This window comes from Dictyostelium purpureum, assembly GCF_000190715.1.
Source record: "Dictyostelium purpureum unplaced genomic scaffold DICPUscaffold_4, whole genome shotgun sequence".
NCBI lineage: Eukaryota > Evosea > Eumycetozoa > Dictyosteliales > Dictyosteliaceae > Dictyostelium > Dictyostelium purpureum.
Window position 1 is genome coordinate 163,361 of NW_003519341.1, and position 21,608 is coordinate 184,968.

Genomic DNA, 21,608 nt, shown 5'->3' on the forward strand with positions numbered 1-21,608 from the left:
ATCAAACAGCTACCCAGATTTAAATAAAGCCAACTCTCGTTATACTACTGGTAGAGTTCCATCAACATATCAACCACAACAACCACAACAACCACAACAACCACAATATTCTCATTCAACCACACAAACAAACAACTATCCTAATTTTAATAGAACCCAATCACGTTATACTACAGGTAGTGTTCCACCAACCAGTCAAAAACAACACGATCAACCACACATAAATCCAAACCCACAACCACAACATAAACCATCAAGTGCACATTCTTTTAACTACCCAACATTTAATAGGGAACAATCACGTTATAGTACTGCTGGTAATTCTACATCCACCGATTCACCACAGCAATGCCCACAACAACCACAACAACCATTTAAACCATCAAGGGCAGAATCGAATTACCCAGCATTTAATAGTGCACACTCACGTTTCAATACAACAGACGGACCAAAACCAGTAAATACTCCATCAACCAACCAACAGCAAAAAGCACACAGATCAGAATATCCATCAGTCAATAAGGAACAATCCCGTTACAAGTGTGCAAGTTCAACTACAAATACTCCAGCTTTCAATTCTGCAAATAAAGAAAAATTAGAAAGAGAAAAAGCAGAAAAAGAACGTATTGAAATAGAAAGATTGGAAAAAGAAAAGATGGAAAAAGAAAAGTTGGAAAAGGAGAGAATAGAAAGAGTCCGTGTAGAAAAGGAACGTGTAGAAAAAGAAAGATTAGAGAAAGAAAGATTAGAGAAAGAAAGATTAGAGAAAGAAATAATAGAAAAAGAAAAAATAGAAAGGGAGCGTTTAGAAAAAGAAGAGGTTAACGAATGTTGTATTTGTTATACCAAATTAAACTCCGAGAATTCCACCTCGATAGATTGCTCCCATAAATTTTGCTACGGATGCATCAGTAAATGGTACAAAATAGAAAGGACTTGCCCATTGTGTAGAAAAATATTTTATTATATTCAAGTAAGTATTTCATACATTAATATTTATACATAATAATTAAAAAATATATATATTAATTTATTTTATTATTTAATTGCAGAGAGAGGGCCGTTGTCCAAGAGATGTTGAATTAGATAGAATTCTTCAAAAATATAGTTCTGAAAATAATTCCGAAGAAGAGTCCAAAGAAGAGTCCAAAGAAGAGTCTGATGATGACGATCATTCCATTTATGAATCAGATTTCGATCCAGAAGATCACTCCGTTTATGAATCAGATTTCGATTCCAATAATCATATCAATCATGACTTATCTTCTGGTAGCAATGAAGAACTAGACTCTATGGATCTCGATTAATGAAATAGATGGCGATGAGATTAATAACTAAATCGTGTCATTCAATGTTTCAATTAATGAACAAGATGGCGATAAAATTATTAATTAAATCGTTTCAAATATTTCTTTAAAATCGATGAAAATAATTTACAATTCAGAAATAATCACATTATCATCAACATATAGTATAAATAATAAATCATATAGTTCAACTCTTTTGAAAAAAGCTCGAAAATGTACCAGTAAATTCAAATTATCATGTAGAAAGCAAAATATTAAGGTAACAATAATGATATCATTAAAATAATTATATTTATATTTAAATATAAAAGAAACTAATATTTAATTTTAATATTTATAGTTAAATTCTAAATCTTTATTTTTCCGAATCAATACGTTTTTTGTCTAAGGTCTCTAATCAAACACTGGGTTTATGTTAAATAAATAGTCAACACAAAGTGCACCATAATCATCATGGTATCCATCTACACCAACTTTTATCACATTTTTCTATTGATGGCTGGCAAGCATTTATTTTAAATCACCACCACCACCACCTCAGTACTTAAATGGAACCACCTCACAAATCACACTCAAAATAATAATCCAGTAGTATAACCACAACCACAAATTCAACTTTTACAACACATACCAAGAACTTCACCGCTTCACCACCAGTTCAAATTTTTATAACAGATAAATATCTTTATTTTTTAAAAAACACCAAAAAAACCTATATTTTTAACTAATTGTAAAAACAACCACAATTCATTATTATTACAAGTAAGTAAATTATAAACAACCGATCTATATAGATTGAAAAAACTAATTAAGATTCAAACATAATTACTAACCAAATTAATTGCTACTAATAGGTCATTAATACCACTGAAATGTTCTGTCAGTACCACACGATGTCTTATAGCTAGTAGAATTAATCCTTTTAAAATTTCGATTCACATGTCATTTAACTAATTGTTCATTGTTTATACTGATTCAAAGTAGAAATTGTCTGTAGACTAATTATAAATAGCCAAACTTTCCATTGCTCCATCAATCACTCATCATAACCACCCTCCTTTACAAAATCGAGAAGTGGATTCCCAAGTATATTTATACATAGATGTTATTCAATTATTATATCATGCAAATCAGTTTATTACCAATAATACATTGCTCTGGCCAAGAAATTATGGTAGTCATCTTATGGTTTTACATAAACAAAAGAATTAATGGTCCCACACCAATCCACGAGTAATTTATATCGAAAGTTTCTTATATCATCAGGTCGGTGGTTTAATATCATCAAATAATTGTGGTTAAATAAATAAAATGTATATAATATTAAAAAAAAAAAATTAATTAAAATTTTTAACTTTTTATCTTTTTATACATTTATTTTATTTTATTATAAATTATGAGAAAAAATATTAAATAATCATATAAAAAACAAAACCTATGGTTTCATGCTTAATATTACCTTTAACTTTTATATTTCATAACCAAAGTGAAGCTATTGAAAAAATGCTCCATCACAACTACTATAAACCACCAATTCGAACCCCAACAATTTTAAATTATGGAGAAAAAAGTAGACCTAATTCAATAAGTAAATTTAAAAGATATGATTGATTTTTCTCAATAAACTATATTAGTGAAGAAAAAATCAAAGAATTATTAAAAAACAAATAAATAATAAATAAAACTCTTTTTTTTTTTTCTTTAATAAACTTTATTATTAATATTTTTAAAATTAATTAAAAATTATGGTGAAAATGATTTAACACCATTGTTTGTTAGTGGAGTTGGGGGTGGTGATAGTTTTTTGGAAGTCTTTAAAGACTTGACACATGTAAATGTGATCGATACCTTGCTAACCATATGGATATTGATTCATATTGAAATCGGTGGAAATAAAATTAATAGTTTTATATTTTCTTTCTTTTTTTCACCTACGAACTAGAAGAAAACTAAATTATTAATTTTATTCTTCCATTCAAAGTTTCAATTTATGATTTCGATAAAGTTGAAAACAGTTAACAAGCGTATCATCAAAGAAATGATCAAATCTTAGAAAGAAATTATGCTGGTCTTTTTTGGTGCCTTATCCCGCTGGTAGTACAAATTTTTCATGTGAAATCCCACTCAAAATAAATAAATAAATAAATAAATAAATAATAATTCAATTAAACATTAATTTAAAAGTATAATAAATATTTTTATTAAATAGATAAATAATAAAATTTTTTATTGAATAGATAAATAAATAATAAATAATTATTTTATTTTTATTAAAATGGTTATTTTTTCTATTAAATATTTATTCTTTATTATTACTACTGTCGTTATTAAACTCTTTCATGAAACCTTCTCTATAAAATTTCCTTCTTTCTAATCTTTTTAACAAATCATATAACTATTCTTATCGTAATTACTATCATTATTATTTAATTTTTAATTATTATTTATAAATGATGGTTAAAAAATATCATCTACTATCCAGCTTATAACGCATCTATGTGTATTTCCTTGAGATAACTCTGCTGTCTTTTATATTTAATTTGCGACAAATCTAAGACTTGATGGTTGACATTATTTTTAAACTCTGCTTCCATGTGTATTTAAATGTGATTATGCATTTTCTAAAGTTGGTACTTTTGTTGTTTTTTTCTTTCTTTGAGGTTGTTGTCTCGCTTTTATTACTGCACAATCATCTATTATAATTCTAAAAAATATTAAAATAAATAAATAAAAATCTATTTTTAAAAATAAAACAAATTTTTTATTTTTTTTTTTTAATTTTTTTTTTTTTAATTTTATTTTAATTTTATAACCAAAAAACGTAAATAAATAAATAAATAAATAAATAAATAAATAAATAAATAAATAAATAAATGTATAATGATGAAATGTTCTTTAATGTTTTTAGAAACATATTTTTAAAAACATTGATATTTTCATTTTTAAAAAGGGATAGATCAGGACACAGTTACAATGGCACAACAAATTTGTTAAAAATGTTAAAAAAAAATAAAATTGAAATGATATTAGATAAAATAAAATCTAATCATTTTATTTATTTTGACTCCATTGTTTTTTCTCAGATATGGGATTACGACTTTGAAAAATTATTTGTACCATTTGTTAATAAATTTAAAAATATAATAAAAAATTTTACTCCATTAGAAAAATCAATAACCTTTAAATCATTAAATCATACAAAATATTTAATAAATATGTATTGTTTTAATAATAACGATAACAATAATAATAATAATAATAATGATAATAATATCCATCCATCATATAAAATTTTTGAATTATTTCAAAAATCACTGGAATCAGGGTCAATAGAGATATCAAGATATTTACTTCAATTAATAAATGAAAATAGAGCAAATTTTGACAAGGATTTGGGTAGTTTCAGTGGCATTATTGATAATGAAGTTGTTTTAAAAGTAATGAACTTTAATCCTTGCAACTTTGAAAATTATTTTTATTCACTTGTCGAAAATTTAACTCAAGAGAAATACGATTTTATAAAGAATGAATTAAAGGTTGATTTAGAGTCTCTAATAGTCAAAAATAAACATCTTGCAAAAGTAAAAGTTAAATCAAATGGAGAAGAACCATTTTTAATAAACTCCGAAATGAAAGTACCAAGCATTGATTTACTTTTATTATCAAACGGATTCAATTTAAGAATTTTACACGAGGTGGGGATTTGTGTAGATAATATAGATCATGCAAAAATATACGTTTTAAGAGCACCAAAAAAGTATTCATCTCATATACTTCCAGCTTTAATCCATCTTTCAAATAACCGAGACATTAAAAAGCTAAGCACTTTGATTCAGAGAATCAAAGAAATTATAAATAAAAAGATGGATATAATCGATCTATTAGGCCCATTCATCATTTATTATCATTTAAAGAAAGGAAACTTCCAAGAAATCGAAGACATATACAATTATGGCACCGACAAAAACAGGGATTTAGTTAAAAAAATACTAAGACAATTTTCAGTTTCAAAATTTTCAATTGCAGCATATAATTTATTAAAAAGGATAGAGACAGATGAAACCTTTTATATGTTTGAAAAGGAAAGTAATTTTGACATAAAAATAAATAAAAAAGAAATGGATCATGAAATAGCTTTGGGTTTTTTCGACCACATTTATTCAAAAAAAGATTTCGAGTTTATTACAATTTTTTTGGAATCAATTTCACAGAACTATAGTAAACAGTTTATTGAAACCCTTCTTGATAAAAATAATAAATTTAAAGACCTACTTCAAAATAGTTTTCAATTAAAGGAGCAGCCATTTTATGTTAGGGAAAAGGAAGATTCAAGCGATTTGAGCGATTTGAGTGATTCAAACGAGTCAAACGAGTCAAACGAGTCAAGCGAGTCAAACGAGTCGAGCATAGATTTTAGTGATGAAAGTGATATATCCAAGGATGACGAAGAACTAATATATGAAAGAATTAAAAGAATGAAAATTGATAAACTATTTCAAAATCGTAGATATAAACAAGTTTTGGATTTAGTCAAAGGAGGCGGTAGAAAATTAGGAATCGTCCCATCAATTTCATTTTATAAATTATTTGATAAAGCAATTCCATTTGAATGGTTTGAAAAATTATTTACACCATTGATTGAATCATTTTTTTTTGGAGATTTACAACGAGTAATAGAAGTTTGTTGTGAAAGATTTGATATATTTGAATTCATTTGGGAACACTATTTTATATCAATAGAAAGTAAAAAGAAATTTATAATTAATCTTTTATCAAACAGTCACGACCCCCACCTTTTTTTTTTATTAGAATACATAATCAAAGAGAAGATTGATTTCATCACAAATTACATCTACAATGAAAACAAAAACAAAAACGAAAATGAAAAAGAAAATAAAGAAGATGAATATTACTCTCAAGTAGATTCAGAGGAAGAATATGACGAAGAAGAAGAGGAAGATGATGGGTCATATGGGTTATATGACGAGGAAGATGATGGATCATATCTGGATGAAGACTATGACGAGGAGGAGGAGTTTAGATATGGATTTGAGGAATATCAAAATCGAGAGGAAGAATATGAAGAAAATGAAATTCCTTTCAAAGGTTATAAAATCGATGCATTATTTAAAAGAACTCTTTTTGATGGAAATATAAAACTACTCAAAACACTTCAATCAGCATTCCCATCATACAGATTCAAAATAGATTCAAAGGAATTTCAACAAATTATGGAAAATGTTTATATCCATCATAAATGCAATGTTCTTGAATATCTATACGAAAATAACTATATCACAAATTTAGTAGAAATAATAAAAGAAATCAACCAATTTAAAAAAGATGAAAACCACTATTTAAAATTTAATTATTATGGTTATTCTGCATCATTTTTATTATTACTACAACATATAATAAAACAACAAATAAAATAAAATAAAATATATAAAGAAAATAAAATAAAATAAAATATATAAAAAAAAAAAACTAAATAAAAGAAAATGAATGTTAAACTTTATTATTATTTTAATTATTGTTAATGTAGGACAAACAAATCAAAAAATAATTATTAAAAGAAAGATACTGAATTTTTCATAAAAAGGAAATTATTTAGTTATATCTATAGATATTTATTTATATATGTGTATTTTTTATTTTTTTAATTGTTTGCATCTAGATTAGGTTGAATAGTTGATGAACGATTTGAAAAATAATATACAAGAACCCCAATGATTGTATTATGACTTTAAATGTGTCGATAATGAATAGGAAAGAATAGATAAGAACCCCAATGCTTGATCTCTGTTTATGAAAGCTTAGACAAGAATCCCAAAATTTGCTTTGTGACCTAGAATATTTTGATAATGAAAAAGAAAGAATAGACAAGAACCCCAATGTTTACTTTGAAAACGTTTTGATATAGAGAAAGAAAGAATCAGATTAAACTAAAAAATATTAAAATTAAATGTTAGTATCTTTTTTTTTTTAAAAAAAATAATTATGAAAATATTAACATTATAGTTACCTCAAGCGTACCCCATAGTAGACTTTAAATAGCGAGCACGTGTGGATAATGAAAGAGAAAAAATTTGACTAAATATGAAATAAATATTAGTTTCTTTTAGGAATTGTTTTGTTATAAATGAACGAGGAACCGTTAGAATTTATTTCTGTAGATTTCAGCTTATGTGATATGTTCCTATTAATGAATGTTGTACGGATGATGTAGATGACTTTTCTTAATTCCATCGAATTCAATAATTGAAACATTGAATAAAATGATTTTATTAATAATTTAGTCTTTACCGAGTTCTAAAGAATGAAACATTGAATAAAGAATCTAAACAATTAGTTTAATCGCCTTTCAATTTCAATATTGGTCGACATCAATAATCATTGCCATCTTCATATTTATCTTCATTGGCCTATAAACGTTCGGCATTAGCTTCTCTCTGCAATAAATTATAAATGAAATAAATTAATATATTTTTTTATTATGTATTAATATATATTTAATTGATTACTTACTCTTACATCCCTGAATGGTTTTCTACAGTTTGGGCAGGTACGGTAGCTTTCGGACCATTTTACAATACATTCATAACAAAATCTATGAACGCATTCAATATATGCGAGTTCGCTGGTCTTAATTTCGTTCATGCAAATTGTGCATTTATCGTCCCTTTCTAAACGGTCCTTTTCCAATCTTTCTTGTTCTAGTCTTCTTTTTTCTTTTCTTTCTTTTTTTTCTAATTCTTTTTGAAGTTTCTCTAATCTTTTTCTCTCTTCAAATTCTGCACTTTCTCTTTGTCTTTGGAGGCTTATTAATCTTGATCTTTGATTATTTTCTTTTTCTTCTTTTTCTTTTTGAATTCTTTCTAAATTTATTTTTTCATATGCCTCTTTAATTTCCTTTTCTCTTTGAAGTATTTGAGCTCTTTCAATCTCTTCCATTTCCTCCCTTTCTCTGTAGAGTTTTGATATTCTTTTTATATCTGCTTCTCTTTTAATTTGATCCAATTTTATTTTTTCTTCTCTATCTTTCTCTACTCTTATTCTTTCCGTTTCAATAAATATTTGTCTATCTCTGTTTAAACTCTCTTCATCTTCGAGTTTAAATTTTTTTGAAATTTCTCTATCACAATTAATTTCATTATCTAATTCCAATGGTCTTTTCTTCATTGAACTATTGCCAGTTGATGTGGATGCAGAAATATTTCTGGATACTGCTGATGGTGCAGAGGTAGAGGCAGAGGCTGATGGTGATTGTGCAGAAGTAGAGGCAGGGGATGATTCTGATGGTGCAGAGGTAGAGGGTGATGGTGCAGAGGCAGATGCTGATGGTGCAGAGAATACAGATGATGCAGATGATGCTGGTGCAGAGAATACTGATGATGATGCTGATAGTGCAGATACTGATGATGATGGTGCAGATACAGGTGCAGATACTGGTGCAGATGATGCTGATACTGATGTTGATGCTGATGGTGCTGATGCAGATGGTACTGAGGCAGATGCTGATGGAGCAGAGACTGAGGAAGATGCTGATGGTTCAGAGGCAGATGCAGATGCTGATGGGGTTAATTGTACAGTTAAATTATTTTTGATTGGGTGTGGGTCTTGGGTGTGGGTGCTATTATTGTTTCTAATGTTATTGCTATTGTTATTGTTATTATTATTGTTATTGTATTTTTTGTTATTAATAAAAAATGCTAATGAGAAACTAGCGATACCACATAAAAAATAAAAAAAAAGTAATAAATCCATTTTTAAATTAATAAAAAATTATTATTATTATTAATAAAAATTATTATATGTGCCGAATATTATAATGAAAAAATAAAAATGTATGATTATTTGTATGTATATAAAATAATAAAGAAAAAAAAAAAAAAAAAAAACTTTTTCAAAATACAATGAAAGAAAATTGAAAAAAAAAGTATATTAAAAAAAATTAAAAAATTTTAAACAGTGTTTATTTGCTTTTTAATTTCTACTATCAATATTTAATCAAATAAATATAGCTTATTAATTTATTTAAAATGTTTTAAATTATAGTTTATTATTTATTTAAAAAGTTTGTCGAGGAAATCGGATAGTTTTCTAATTAATTAAAATTTTAATATTGATTTTTATTTTTATTACATTATTTATTTTTGTACAAATTATAATATTTATTTTTTATTAAACGCTGTCTTCACTATTTGAACATTCTTCACTATCAGAATAGTCACTAATGGTTTCATTTTGTGTGTCATCGGTTTCAATATTATTTAAATGAGGTTTTGGTTTTTTCGTCTGATGATTGATACAAAGGAATGATTCAATTTTATTTTCATTACAATGAAATTGAATTTTGTTTTCCTTTTTTATTTTATCAATATAAATATATGTTTGATATGAAAAATTATTTCCACTGAGTTTATAAATTGCTAAATTAAAACTATTATTGATTATGGATGATTATTTTTCTTACAGTTTCTACACGTTTATGAAATCTTAATGATGCTTCCATATATTGACCAGTATTATCAATTGGATTAATGTTTCTTTCTAAATCTTTGATATAATGAGAGTCTACATACTTCATGTGGTATTTCCAAGCTATGTAACAATCCCCCCTTTTTTCTATTGTTGTTCAATTATTGAAATAATAAATTTGGCTTTATTTTGGTCTTGGACACTTTCAAATTTCTCTCCACTACTTTAAATATTGTTCATGAAGGTATAAGACTCTTAAATATTTCTATATATAAAAAAATTTACAATTAATAATCCAAATTCTTTTAATTTTGTGCTGAAAAAAAATATTAAATTGTTTACTTACATTTAAAATCTTTGATTTAATTGAATGTTCATTAATAATTTCTGAAAGAATAATTGAAAAAACTTCTAATAATGCTCTAAACTGGTAAATCACCATACAACTTTGAGAGTTTAATAACATAATATTCATTATTTACACACAGTATTTCATTTGATACCATAACTAACTTGAACTGGTTTACTACCTTCTATTACTTCTATTTTCATGTCGAATTCTGGCCTTTCTGGTGGATTAAATTTTGGTAATCCTCTACTAAAATATCTTTAAACACCTCCCTAATTTTTTTGATCGGTTATTTTAAGTTCACCTTGGTTTTTTAATGACGATAAAAGAAATATAAAGAAACGTTTTAATTTTATATTTTTGTAATCCTTCAATGAAAGATTTAGAATCGTGTTTGAAGCTGCTTTTCCTTTTGCAAAAGCATCTGCAAATATATCAATATTAACAATATTTATATCTTTTCCTCTAAAGTTAATAGTACTTACTTTTCATTAAATCTTTTAAATTCCAAGTTTTTACTTATATCTGATTTCAAAATAGAAATTATACTTTCAATAAGATCATTATAAAATATTGTATATGAAATTCTTCTAAAGTAATTATATTAATATAATTAAAATTAATAATGAATATTAAAATAAATACTTACTGTTTTCAATATACATTTTTATTTTATTTTTAAAATTATTTGAATAAAAATTTGAAGATATATTTATTTAATTGCAAGTTTGTTTGTTTTGGCTGGTGGTTTGCTAATTTTGGTAATTTGGCATGTGTGGTGAACCTCTATTAGATTATAAAAAATAAAAAAAATTTTACACTTTTTTTAATCAATAAAAAAATATAACAACAATTCCAAAATTTTAAAACAAAAATATTTTAAAAGACAACGTTTGACCATATTTTTTTAAAAAAATTTAATGGGAAAAAAAACCAAATTTTTAACTTTTTTTTGGCTCGCACAATATCTTTTTTATAATTTTTTTTTTTGAAAAATTTCAGAATATTTTTATCTAAAATTAACAAAAATCTTTTACAATATAATATTTTTCATTATCAATTATTCACATATGCACATTTACAAACACATATACACCTCTATACATAGACACCCATATACATAGAAACACACCCATAACAACTATATTAATATGGATATTTTAGATTTAAATATAGATCTATTCGAAGCTAATTTAATAGATAAATCAGTTTCAATCGATGGTATTATTAAAGGAACCATTCAAATACCAGTCCAACAAACAAAAAGAAAACTCTTGTTAATTGTTTTAGTAGATAAATCAAGATCAATTCAAACTGCATGGTTCCAAATTCAATCAACACTTTTAAATTTATTCTCAATCATTTCAAATGTTGAGGACCAAGAAATCATTTTAGAAATTTTATTTTTTAATAATATTTGTTTTAGATTAAATTATAATAAAGGTAGTTATTACAAATATTTTAAATTTTTATGAAAATAAAAAAATAAAATAATAATAATTTATTTTTTTATTATTTTAGAAAATTTTAGAAATTTAATTTTAAATGAACGACCAAATGGTAAAACATGTTTTGCATCTGCTTTTTCATTAACAGAAGATATTATCAAAAAATATTATAGAATTGGTACAGGTTTGAAATCAGATAAAGAGTATGACCCAGAAACAGACACTGCAATTGTTTTATTAACAGATGGTGCCCACACAACCGTTAGAGATAACAAAAAAGCTTTTAAAGATCTTCGTAATACAATCGATTATGTAGCCAAAGGAAGTGTTGTAGTCAGCACTATGGGATTTACAGAAAACTCACGTTATAATGATTTAGATGGTATCCGTCGTTTATTAGGCACATCACCAGGCATTTATCAATATTCAGACCCATCCGATGGTTCATTTGCACTTCAAGAAAAATTAACATTCATTTTAAAGTATGTTATTGGTTCAAGCAGTTCAAAAAAATTAAATATCAAATTAGAAACAATTTACAACCAAATCGACAATAACAATGGCCTTGTAGAGAAAACATCAAACCTTTTTTTCAACGATTCAAATTTCAAATCAAATGAAAAGTCTATAAATTTAGTATTAGATAAATATGGCAGTTTGGATTTTAATTTCAATTTAAATACAAATGGCTACAATATAGATTCAGTTAAGGTACACTTGGATATTAACGGCGATTCAAAGTATAAACAAATAATCGAAATCAAACCAAACATCAAAAACGATTCATCTATCGAATCAAAATACTATTCAAAATTAATCAAATTAGATTCAAAAATAAATACAATTTTATCAGAAATTGAAGTTTATAATCAATCAAATCAGCCATCAGATGAAATTAAAAAGTCATATTTAGAACAGTTTTTTAAAATCAAAAATGAAATTAATGAAGTCGATAGCGACCAATTATTTAAAATTAAATCAAGTGTTCGTTCAGACTTGGTAGAATTAAAACAACAATGTCAATCTATGATAGATCAGTTATTAGAATTAGTAAATGGATGGAATCGTACTTCATGGAGCTCTGTATCAAATGCTCGTGTCGCTGATATTACTTATCGTTACTTATTCAAATCCACAAGCAGACAAAGACGTTTAAATTTAAAGGTTGCTAGAAATTCAGAAGCAATTAAATCAGAAGCACAGAATTTTAATGAACTTTCATTAGATATCGATTCATTTGAAGATTTAGAAGAACCACAATCAACTCATTTTGAATCATCAAAACAAATGTTTTCAGATTTATTAACATTATCAGATTGGACCGAGGCATTAGAAGAAAAAGACTGTATGGGCTTTGGCTTATCAATTCAAAGACCAGAATGTGTTGTAGATGATCCAACACAAATTCGTATTCAAGAAGTTTCAACAACATTCATTTGCAAATCATCAATCGAAGATGCAATTAAACTTTCATTAAATGTACATGGTCAAGAAAGAACAACTGGAGGTTTCCAAGTTGGTCAAGATGTACAATCAGTCGCAGTCCGTGGTCGTGGACGTGAACCAATCAATTCATGGTTACCATTATATATCAACAAAGAACATTGGAAGCCAATTAAATATCAATTAAAAAACATTGTTGCCTATTTTGTAACATTAGATCCATTAGCATTTTCATTTGATCAAATCGATTCACTCTTTTTAGTATTAGGCAATATGATTTCAAAGAATGATATTGGTGAAAGAGAACTACTCTTAATTTTCCAATATATCCGTACATTACGTCAAATTGTAATAGACCTCAAAGCTTTACCAAGAATCTTATCACAATTAGAATCACTCTTAAACTATTCAATTTATCATACTCAATATCAACCAAAGAATCTTTTTGTAGTTACATCCTATCTTTTAGTTTTAACACAAGAAGAATTAAAATCAATTTTTAAATCAAATTCAGATTATTTTAAATTGTGGGAACATGTTTTAGAATCATCAATTAGAAGAGCATGTTATTCATTTTTTAATAAAATGGAGCAAGTTAAAATCGATTCATATTTATCAAATATTTTATATGGTACCAAAGATGACTCTGGTAATAATTCACCCGATTTTTACGAATCATTATTAAATTATAAATTTAATTCAATTCCAAATGAAGACATAGAGTATGAAAAATTATTAAAAATAAACAAAAGATCATTTGGAGATAATGATATCAAAAAGTCAAGTGTAAATATAGAGCCAGTAACCAAATCAATTTTAGATGCACTTATTACATTGTCAAATCTATTAGAAAACAAAGGTTATCCAAATATTACAGGTTTATTAAACTCATTAAGATTCATCCATGCTTTTTCATCTCTAAATAAAGATGATAAAGTTTTTGAAACCATCGATTCAAGATTTGGTATTCCACCACAAGAGTATATCGAAACCATCAAGCAATCAATTAGAGTAGATTATCCAAACAATGGTATTGGTAGATTTATTGATACAATTAAAAGCTATTATGGTGCCAAATCAGACACACCAGAGATATTATTAAATCATTTAAGAACAATGGTATTACAAGCAGTTTCATACAGAATCAACAAACATGCTTCTTTTGCAATTCTAATAAACAAAAGAGAAACCGATGTATTTACCAATCATATTGAATGTTATCAATATATTCAAAGTGATGTATTAGGTCGTATTGGAGCTGTTTTGAGATCTATTCAAAGACAATTAGAGTTTTCATCTCAAACAAGCACAGCATTGAAATCATCAAGCATGTGTGAATTTGCTTCAACAGTTCCAGATAACAGTAAACACCAATTTAGAAATTTTGTTCATTCAATAATGGACTTTCAAAATATTCCATTTGGTGAACAAAAGTTTATCATTTTCCTTTCAAATATTTTAGTTTCAACTGACGACTTTGGCAATATTTATACAAAGCAAGTAGTAAAAAATATTTGGTGTACAGGTAAAAAATATAATAAGTTATTCTTTAAAAAATTTGGATATTCAAAAACATTAGAACTAATGAAACAAGCCCATCATCAAAAATATTTACACGAATGTAGAAACATCGATAAAATTGAAGAAATAGAAGAATAAATAAAATAAAATAAAAAAAAAAATAAAATAAAATAAAATAAAATAAAATAAAATAAAATAAAAAAATTTTTATAATTTGGTATTGAAAAAATACAAATTCAAAATTAGGAAGACTGGGACGATCTAATATCTTTTTTTTTTCTTTTTTTCTTTTTTTATTAAAAAATTCGGTAATATTTTATTTTCTTTTTTTTTTTGTTTAATTATTTTAAATTTATAAAAATAGATTTTTTTTTATTTTCTTTTTATTTTCTCTTTTTTTTCAAATTTTTTTTTTTTAATTTTTTTAATTTTTGATATTAGATCCAGAAAAAAAATAACAAAAAGAAAAAAAATGAAAAACACACCATAACTAAACAAATTTTAAAATAATGGATATAGATTATAACAATAATGAACCATTGATGGTTCATGATTTAAATATAGATTTATTCGAAGCTAATTTAATAGATAAATCAGTTTCAATTGACGGTATTATTAAAGGAACCATTCAAATACCAGTCCAACAAACAAAAAGAAAACTCTTGTTAATTGTTTTAGTAGATAAATCAAGATCAATTCAAACTGCATGGTTCCAAATTCAATCAACACTTTTAAATTTATTTTCAATCATTTCAAATGTTGAGGACCAAGAAATCATTTTAGAAATTTTATTTTTTAATAATATTTGTTTTAGATTGGAATATAATAAAGGTAACTATTACAAATATTTTAGTAGACTTATTTAAAAATAAATAAAATAGAAATATTAATTATTTTTTTAAATTTGTTAATTTTTTCATATTATTTATTTAATTAAAGATAACTTTAGAGAATTAATTTTAAAAGAAAAGCCAAATGGTAAAACATGTTTTGCATCTGCTTTTTCATTAACAGAAGATATTATCAAAAAATATTATAGAATTGGTACCGGTTTGAAATCAGATAAAGATTATGACCCAGAAACAGACACTGCAATTGTTTTATTAACAGATGGTGCCCACACAACCGTTAGAGATCATAAAAAGGCTTTTAAAGATCTTCGTAATACAATCGACTATGTAGCTAAAGGAAGTGTTGTAGTCAGCACTATGGGATTTACAGAAAACTCACGTTATAATGATTTAGATGGTATCCGTCGTTTATTAGGCACATCACCAGGCATTTATCAATATTCAGACCCATCCGATGGTTCATTTGCACTTCAAGAAAAATTAACATTCATTTTAAAGTATGTTATTGGTTCAAGCAGTTCAAAAAAATTAAATATCAAATTAGAAACAATTTACAACCAAATCGACAATAACGATGGCCTTGTAGAGAAAACATCAAACCTTTTTTTCAACGATTCAAATTTCAAGTCTAATGAAAAGTCTATAAATTTGGTTTTGGATAAGTTTGGCAGCTCAGAAATAAATTTCAATTTAAATACAAATGGCTACAATATAGATTCAGTTAAGGTACACTTGGATATTAACGGTGATTCAAAGTATAAACAAATAATCGAAATCAAACCAAACATCAAAAACGACTCATCTATCGAATCAAAATACTATTCAAAATTAATCAAATTAGATTCAAAAATAAATACAATTTTATCAGAAATTGAAGTTTATAATCAATCAAATCAGCCATCAGATGAAATTAAAAAATCATATTTAGAACAGTTTTTAAATATTAAGAAGGATCTCGATCAAATTGAAAACAATCAATTATTTAAAATTAAATCAAGTGTTCGTTCAGATTTGGTAGAATTAAAACAACAATGTCAATCTATGATAGATCAGTTATTAGAATTAGTAAATGGATGGAATCGTACCTCATGGAGCTCTGTATCAAATGCTCGTGTCGCTGATATTACTTATCGTTACTTATTCAAATCCACAAGCAGACAAAGACGTTTAAATTTAAAGGTTGCTAGAAACGCAAACGTTATCAAATCAGAAGCACAGAACTTTAAAGAACTTTCATTGGACATCGATTCATTTGAAGATTTAGAAGAACCACAATCAACTCATTTTGAATCATCAAAACAAATGTTTTCAGATTTATTAACATTATCAGATTGGACCGAAGCATTAGAAGAAAAAGACTGTATGGGCTTTGGCTTATCAATTCAAAGACCAGAATGTGTTGTAGACGATCCAACACAAATTCGTATTCAAGAAGTTTCAACAACATTCATTTGCAAATCATCAATCGAAGATGCAATTAAACTTTCATTAAATGTACATGGTCAAGAAAGAACAACTGGAGGTTTCCAAGTTGGTCAAGATGTACAATCAGTCGCAGTCCGTGGTCGTGGACGTGAACCAATCAATTCATGGTTACCATTATATATCAACAAAGAACATTGGAAGCCAATTAAATATCAATTAAAAAACATTGTTGCCTATTTTGTAACATTAGATCCATTAGCATTTTCATTTGATCAAATCGATTCACTCTTTTTAGTATTAGGCAATATGATTTCAAAGAATGATATTGGTGAAAGAGAACTACTCTTAATTTTCCAATATATCCGTACATTACGTCAAATTGTAATAGACCTCAAAGCTTTACCAAGAATCTTATCACAGTTAGAATCTATATTAAACAAACAAATTTATTACATCCAGTATCAACCAAAGAATCTTTTTGTAGTTACATCCTATCTTTTAGTTTTAACTCAGGAAGAATTAAAACCATTATTTAAATCAAATTCAGAATACTTTAAATTGTGGGAACATGTTTTAGAATCATCAATTAGAAGAGCATGTAATTCATTTTTCGAAAAAATGGAGCAAGTTAAAATCGATTCATTTTTATTAAATATTTTATATAGTTCAGAAGAAATAGCAACTATAGAATCACCAGATACTAAAGAGAATGAAGACTTTTCAACCTTTTACGAATCATTATTAAATTATAAATTTAATTCAATTCCAAATAACGATTTTGAATTTGAAAAATTATTAAATATCAAAAAGAAATCATTTAATGACAGCGACGGAAACAAATCAACAAACAAAATTGAACCAATAAACAAATCAATTACAAATACACTTATTACAATGTCAAATCTTTTAGAAAACAAGGGTTATCCAAATATTACAGGTTTATTAAACTCGTTAAGATTCATCCATGCTTTTTCATCTCTAAATAAAGATGATAAAGTTTTTGAAACTATCGATTCAAGATTTGGTATTCCACCACAAGAGTATATCGAAACCATCAAGCAATCAATTAGAGTAGATTATCCAAACAATGGTATTGGTAGATTTATTGATACAATTAAAAGCTATTATGGTATCGATAATGACCAAACAACATTTTCAACACCAAAAACAGCAGAGGTATTATTAAATCATTTGAGAACAATGATATTACAAGCTGTTTCATACAGAATCAACAAACATGCTACATATGCAGTCGTAGAAAAGAAAAGAGAAACCGATGTATTTACCAATCATATCGAATGTTACCAATATATTCAAAGTGATGTATTAGGTCGTATTTCATCCATATTAAGAGCAATTCACCAACAATTAATGTTTTCAGCTCAGACAAATGCTGCATTAAAAACCAGTGATATTGGTGAGTTTGCTAAAACAATTCCACAATGCGGCAATCTTTATTTTCCAAATTTTGTTCATTCAATTATGAATTTAGAAAGATTTCCATTTGGTGAACAAAAATTTATAATTTTCCTTTCAAATATTTTAGTTTCAACTGACAACTATGGCAATATAGACACAAAAGCTATTGTTAAAAGCACATGGATTCCAGGTAGAAAATACAACAAGAAATTCTTTAAATCTTTTGGTATTCAAAAAACAATTTACTTATTTCAACAAGCTTTCTTTTACAAATATTTGCATGAATCTAAAAACAGAGATGTCGCAGATAATATAGATAGATTTCAAGAAATTGAAAACGAATTAAATTTTGAATATTTAAGAAATTAATTTTAAAAAAAAAAAAAAAAAAAAACAATTTAAAAAAATAATAAATATTTATTTCTTTTTTTTTTTGTATATTTAAATTTAATTTTTTTTTTTTTTTTTTTGATTTACACTCAGTTTGTATAACTGATTCACTTCGTATATCTAATTACTTTTTCAAATAATAATTTTTTTTTTTCTGTTTTTTAAAAAATAAATTAATTTAAAAAATAAAAAAATAAAAAAAAAAAAATAAAAAAAAAAAATAAAAAAATAAATTTCTAAAATAGGATTATTACTATCGTTAAATTATTTTTTTTTATTAATATTTTATTTTTTTTTTTTTAAATATTATTAATATTCTTTTTTTTTTTTTTTAAATAATTTTTTATTAATAGACCATTTCTTTTAATACTATTAGTTTTTGTTTAATAATTATTATAGTTTTTGAAAAAAAAATAATAATAAATTCAAAAAAAAAAAAAATAAATATATTCATACATATAATATTATTATTTAAAATAGAATGAATAATAGTATTTCAAATTTAAAAAGAAAAAAATTTAATAGTGAAGGAAATCTTCAAGAGTTACTTAAACAAGAGTTAACATTTGATTGTAATCAATCTACAATAACAGAGATCGAAGATGGAAGCAGCATTAGCAGTGGTGTTGGTAGCAGCAGTACCGAGGGAGGTAAGATTATAGATTGTTTAATTCATGGGGATTCGAAAATTGAATTTATATGTGACGATTGTCAAGATAAACCAATATGCAAGCTATGTCTATCCGGTTATCATAAAGGACATAGAGTATCAATTCTAGACGATGAAAAAACCAAATCTATAATCAACACTATCAAAGAAAACAATATATTATCAACATTAAATCCAATCAGAGAAACCAACGACCAAATAATGGAACTTGCAAAAAAGCAATTAGAAGCCAGCGAGTTAAAAAAAGAATCATGTAAAAATATAATTTCAAGTGAATTTAAAAAACTGTATGAAATGTTTAAAGTTATTGAAGAGGCTAAAATTCAAGAAATGGAAGAATCACAAAAGAAAAACTTGGAAGCATTTAATACAATTCAAAATCTTTATAACGAACATCAAAATGTCATTTTACCCATAGAAGAAGCTTGTAGACTAGCAAAAAAAGATAGTATTGAATTAAACGATTTAGAAATCATTAAATTTAATCACCAAGTGAACGAATTGTTAAAAAAACCATTAGAATTCCAAAATTTAACAAAAATCTCTTTATCATCTAATCAATTCATTATCGATACCATGATAGAATCATCAAAAAAACTATTTGTTTTAAAAGAATCAAAATTTAAAAATAATTTAAATAATAGCACAAGTAGTAATAGTTCAAATGGTTTTTTAAAATATTAAAAATATAAAAAAAAAATAAAATATAAAAAAATATCTTTAATTAATTTACAAATATTTTAAAATTATTATTATTTTTTTTAGATTTTTTTTACTTTTTTTTTTGACGTCAAAAAAAAAAAAATTTCGACAAAACTTTTTTTTTTTTTTTTTAGATTTTTGGTTAATTTTTTTTTTTTTTAATTTTTCTTAATTATGAAAATAAATACAAAATTAAATTCATTAATTTTTAATGAAATATTGCCATATCTATCATATAAAAATTCTTATAGAAGGATATTAGAATTAAGTTTAATTTCAAAACAATCATTTCAAATCATTCAAAATTTAATAACTCATAAACATATCATCAACTTTGATCCTAAAAATCTAATAAGGTCAATAAAGAAATCAAAAAAAAATAACAACTATGAACTATTTTTAATAAGGTATAAAGAGATGGAAAGTTTTCATAACATTTGGAAAAGTTATTCAACTAAGCACCTTAAAAAGATCAAAAATAAACTTTTAGAACAATGTGAACATTTAAAAAAAGTTATATTTAACAATGTCAATGTTCATTTTATGGAAAAGAATCCAACATGTGACGAATTTTATGAATTCAAAGGTGTACATTTATATTGGGACAAAGGAGAAGTTCCATGCTCAAACACTGACGAATTAGATTTGGTCGAAGATGAAGAAGATTACTATGAATTTGAATTTTCTTTTGAATTTTTATCAAGATATCCAGGTGTAAAGAAAATCTCAATATCAACAAGAGCTAGGACTCATGTGGATATGGATTTGAATTTAGAGAAATTGGATGGTATTTTAAGAAATTGTTGTACTAAAGTAGAAACTATTAAATTTGACCAATACCACCATACACCCCATAATTTCGTTGAAAAAGTAATAAATTCAAAATCTCCAGCAATCAAATCATTTACTGCTAGATTGGGTGATCATGAAGACACAAGTAAATTGGTTGCAAAGTTATTTAGAAAATCAGAAATCTCAAAAAATAAAATATTAAAGGTGTTAAAATTAAGACATTGTATGGATGGTGGCCTGTCACCACTTAACGAAGAGCCAACCGAATTTTTAAAAACTTTAATAGGTAATCAAACTTTAGAATCATTGGGTTTAGAATTATTCATTGTAAGCAGCTCGGAAAAACTATCACCACTCATCCAGGTACCAAATATTACAACATTAATATGCAGTTTCGACTCTTTCGAAGCCTTCCTTTTACATTGCAACGAAAATCATAATATTACCACTTTAAGAGTTGGTTGGGATACTCATTATATCCAAGATTTCGATGACAATATGGGAGAGGCGAAAATTTTTTTAGTAAATGCACTTTCAAATTTCTTTAAAAATAATAAATCATCATTGCGTTCAATTATATTTCCTAAATCATCATCAGAAATTTTAGAACCTATCAACAAAGAAATTTTTGAACTTATCAACAAAGAAAGAAATAATAATAATAATAATATAAAAAATATAATCTTTAAATTTTTAGATTCATATCAAAAAGAAAAATCCATCTACTTGTAAAAGATTATTTAAAATATAGATAGAAATCCAAAATTAAAACCATTGTATTATAATTATTTAAATTAATGGTTAATAATA

The 21,608-nt window shown here is 25.4% G+C and overlaps 7 protein-coding genes across 7 annotated transcripts in view; 6 read left to right on the plus strand and 1 right to left on the minus strand.

Annotated features, from left to right (window-relative positions):
• DICPUDRAFT_74206 (uncharacterized protein) overlaps nucleotides 1–1,307 on the plus strand; it is a gene marked incomplete at both ends in the record, with an annotated part of 1,720 nt that extends 413 nt beyond the window's left edge. Inside the window, 2 exons of the mRNA XM_003283154.1 lie at nucleotides 30–973; nucleotides 1,053–1,307. Of these exons, the coding sequence (XP_003283202.1) occupies nucleotides 30–973; nucleotides 1,053–1,307 (1,199 nt within the window). The remainder of the gene's footprint in view (nucleotides 1–29; nucleotides 974–1,052) is intronic.
• Nucleotides 1,308–4,522: 3,215 nt separating this feature from the next.
• On the plus strand, nucleotides 4,523–7,630 carry DICPUDRAFT_146866 (uncharacterized protein; the record flags this gene model as incomplete). Its single annotated transcript, XM_003283155.1, has 4 exons — nucleotides 4,523–5,393; nucleotides 5,574–6,050; nucleotides 6,117–6,613; nucleotides 7,607–7,630. The coding sequence occupies 4 exons, from the start codon at nucleotides 4,523–4,525 to the stop codon at nucleotides 7,628–7,630; spliced, it is 1,869 nt and encodes a 622-aa protein (XP_003283203.1).
• A 102-nt stretch (nucleotides 7,631–7,732) lies between these two features.
• DICPUDRAFT_74208 (uncharacterized protein) lies at nucleotides 7,733–9,074 on the minus strand (the record flags this gene model as incomplete). The annotated part of the gene is made up of 2 exons (XM_003283193.1): nucleotides 7,733–7,759; nucleotides 7,836–9,074. 2 exons carry the CDS (start codon nucleotides 9,072–9,074, stop codon nucleotides 7,733–7,735), a joined length of 1,266 nt encoding a protein of 421 aa, XP_003283241.1.
• A 2,214-nt stretch (nucleotides 9,075–11,288) lies between these two features.
• DICPUDRAFT_74209 (uncharacterized protein) lies at nucleotides 11,289–14,687 on the plus strand (the record flags this gene model as incomplete). Its single annotated transcript, XM_003283156.1, has 2 exons — nucleotides 11,289–11,580; nucleotides 11,659–14,687. The coding sequence occupies 2 exons, from the start codon at nucleotides 11,289–11,291 to the stop codon at nucleotides 14,685–14,687; spliced, it is 3,321 nt and encodes a 1,106-aa protein (XP_003283204.1).
• A 371-nt stretch (nucleotides 14,688–15,058) lies between these two features.
• DICPUDRAFT_52123 (uncharacterized protein) lies at nucleotides 15,059–18,613 on the plus strand (the record flags this gene model as incomplete). The annotated part of the gene is made up of 2 exons (XM_003283157.1): nucleotides 15,059–15,380; nucleotides 15,489–18,613. The coding sequence occupies 2 exons, from the start codon at nucleotides 15,059–15,061 to the stop codon at nucleotides 18,611–18,613; spliced, it is 3,447 nt and encodes a 1,148-aa protein (XP_003283205.1).
• A 502-nt stretch (nucleotides 18,614–19,115) lies between these two features.
• DICPUDRAFT_74211 (uncharacterized protein) lies at nucleotides 19,116–19,988 on the plus strand (the record flags this gene model as incomplete). Its single annotated transcript, XM_003283158.1, has 1 exon — nucleotides 19,116–19,988. The coding sequence occupies one exon, from the start codon at nucleotides 19,116–19,118 to the stop codon at nucleotides 19,986–19,988; it is 873 nt and encodes a 290-aa protein (XP_003283206.1).
• Nucleotides 19,989–20,180: 192 nt separating this feature from the next.
• On the plus strand, nucleotides 20,181–21,530 carry DICPUDRAFT_74212 (uncharacterized protein; the record flags this gene model as incomplete). The annotated part of the gene is made up of 1 exon (XM_003283159.1): nucleotides 20,181–21,530. The coding sequence occupies one exon, from the start codon at nucleotides 20,181–20,183 to the stop codon at nucleotides 21,528–21,530; it is 1,350 nt and encodes a 449-aa protein (XP_003283207.1).
• Between the last annotated feature and the right edge of the window lie 78 nt (nucleotides 21,531–21,608).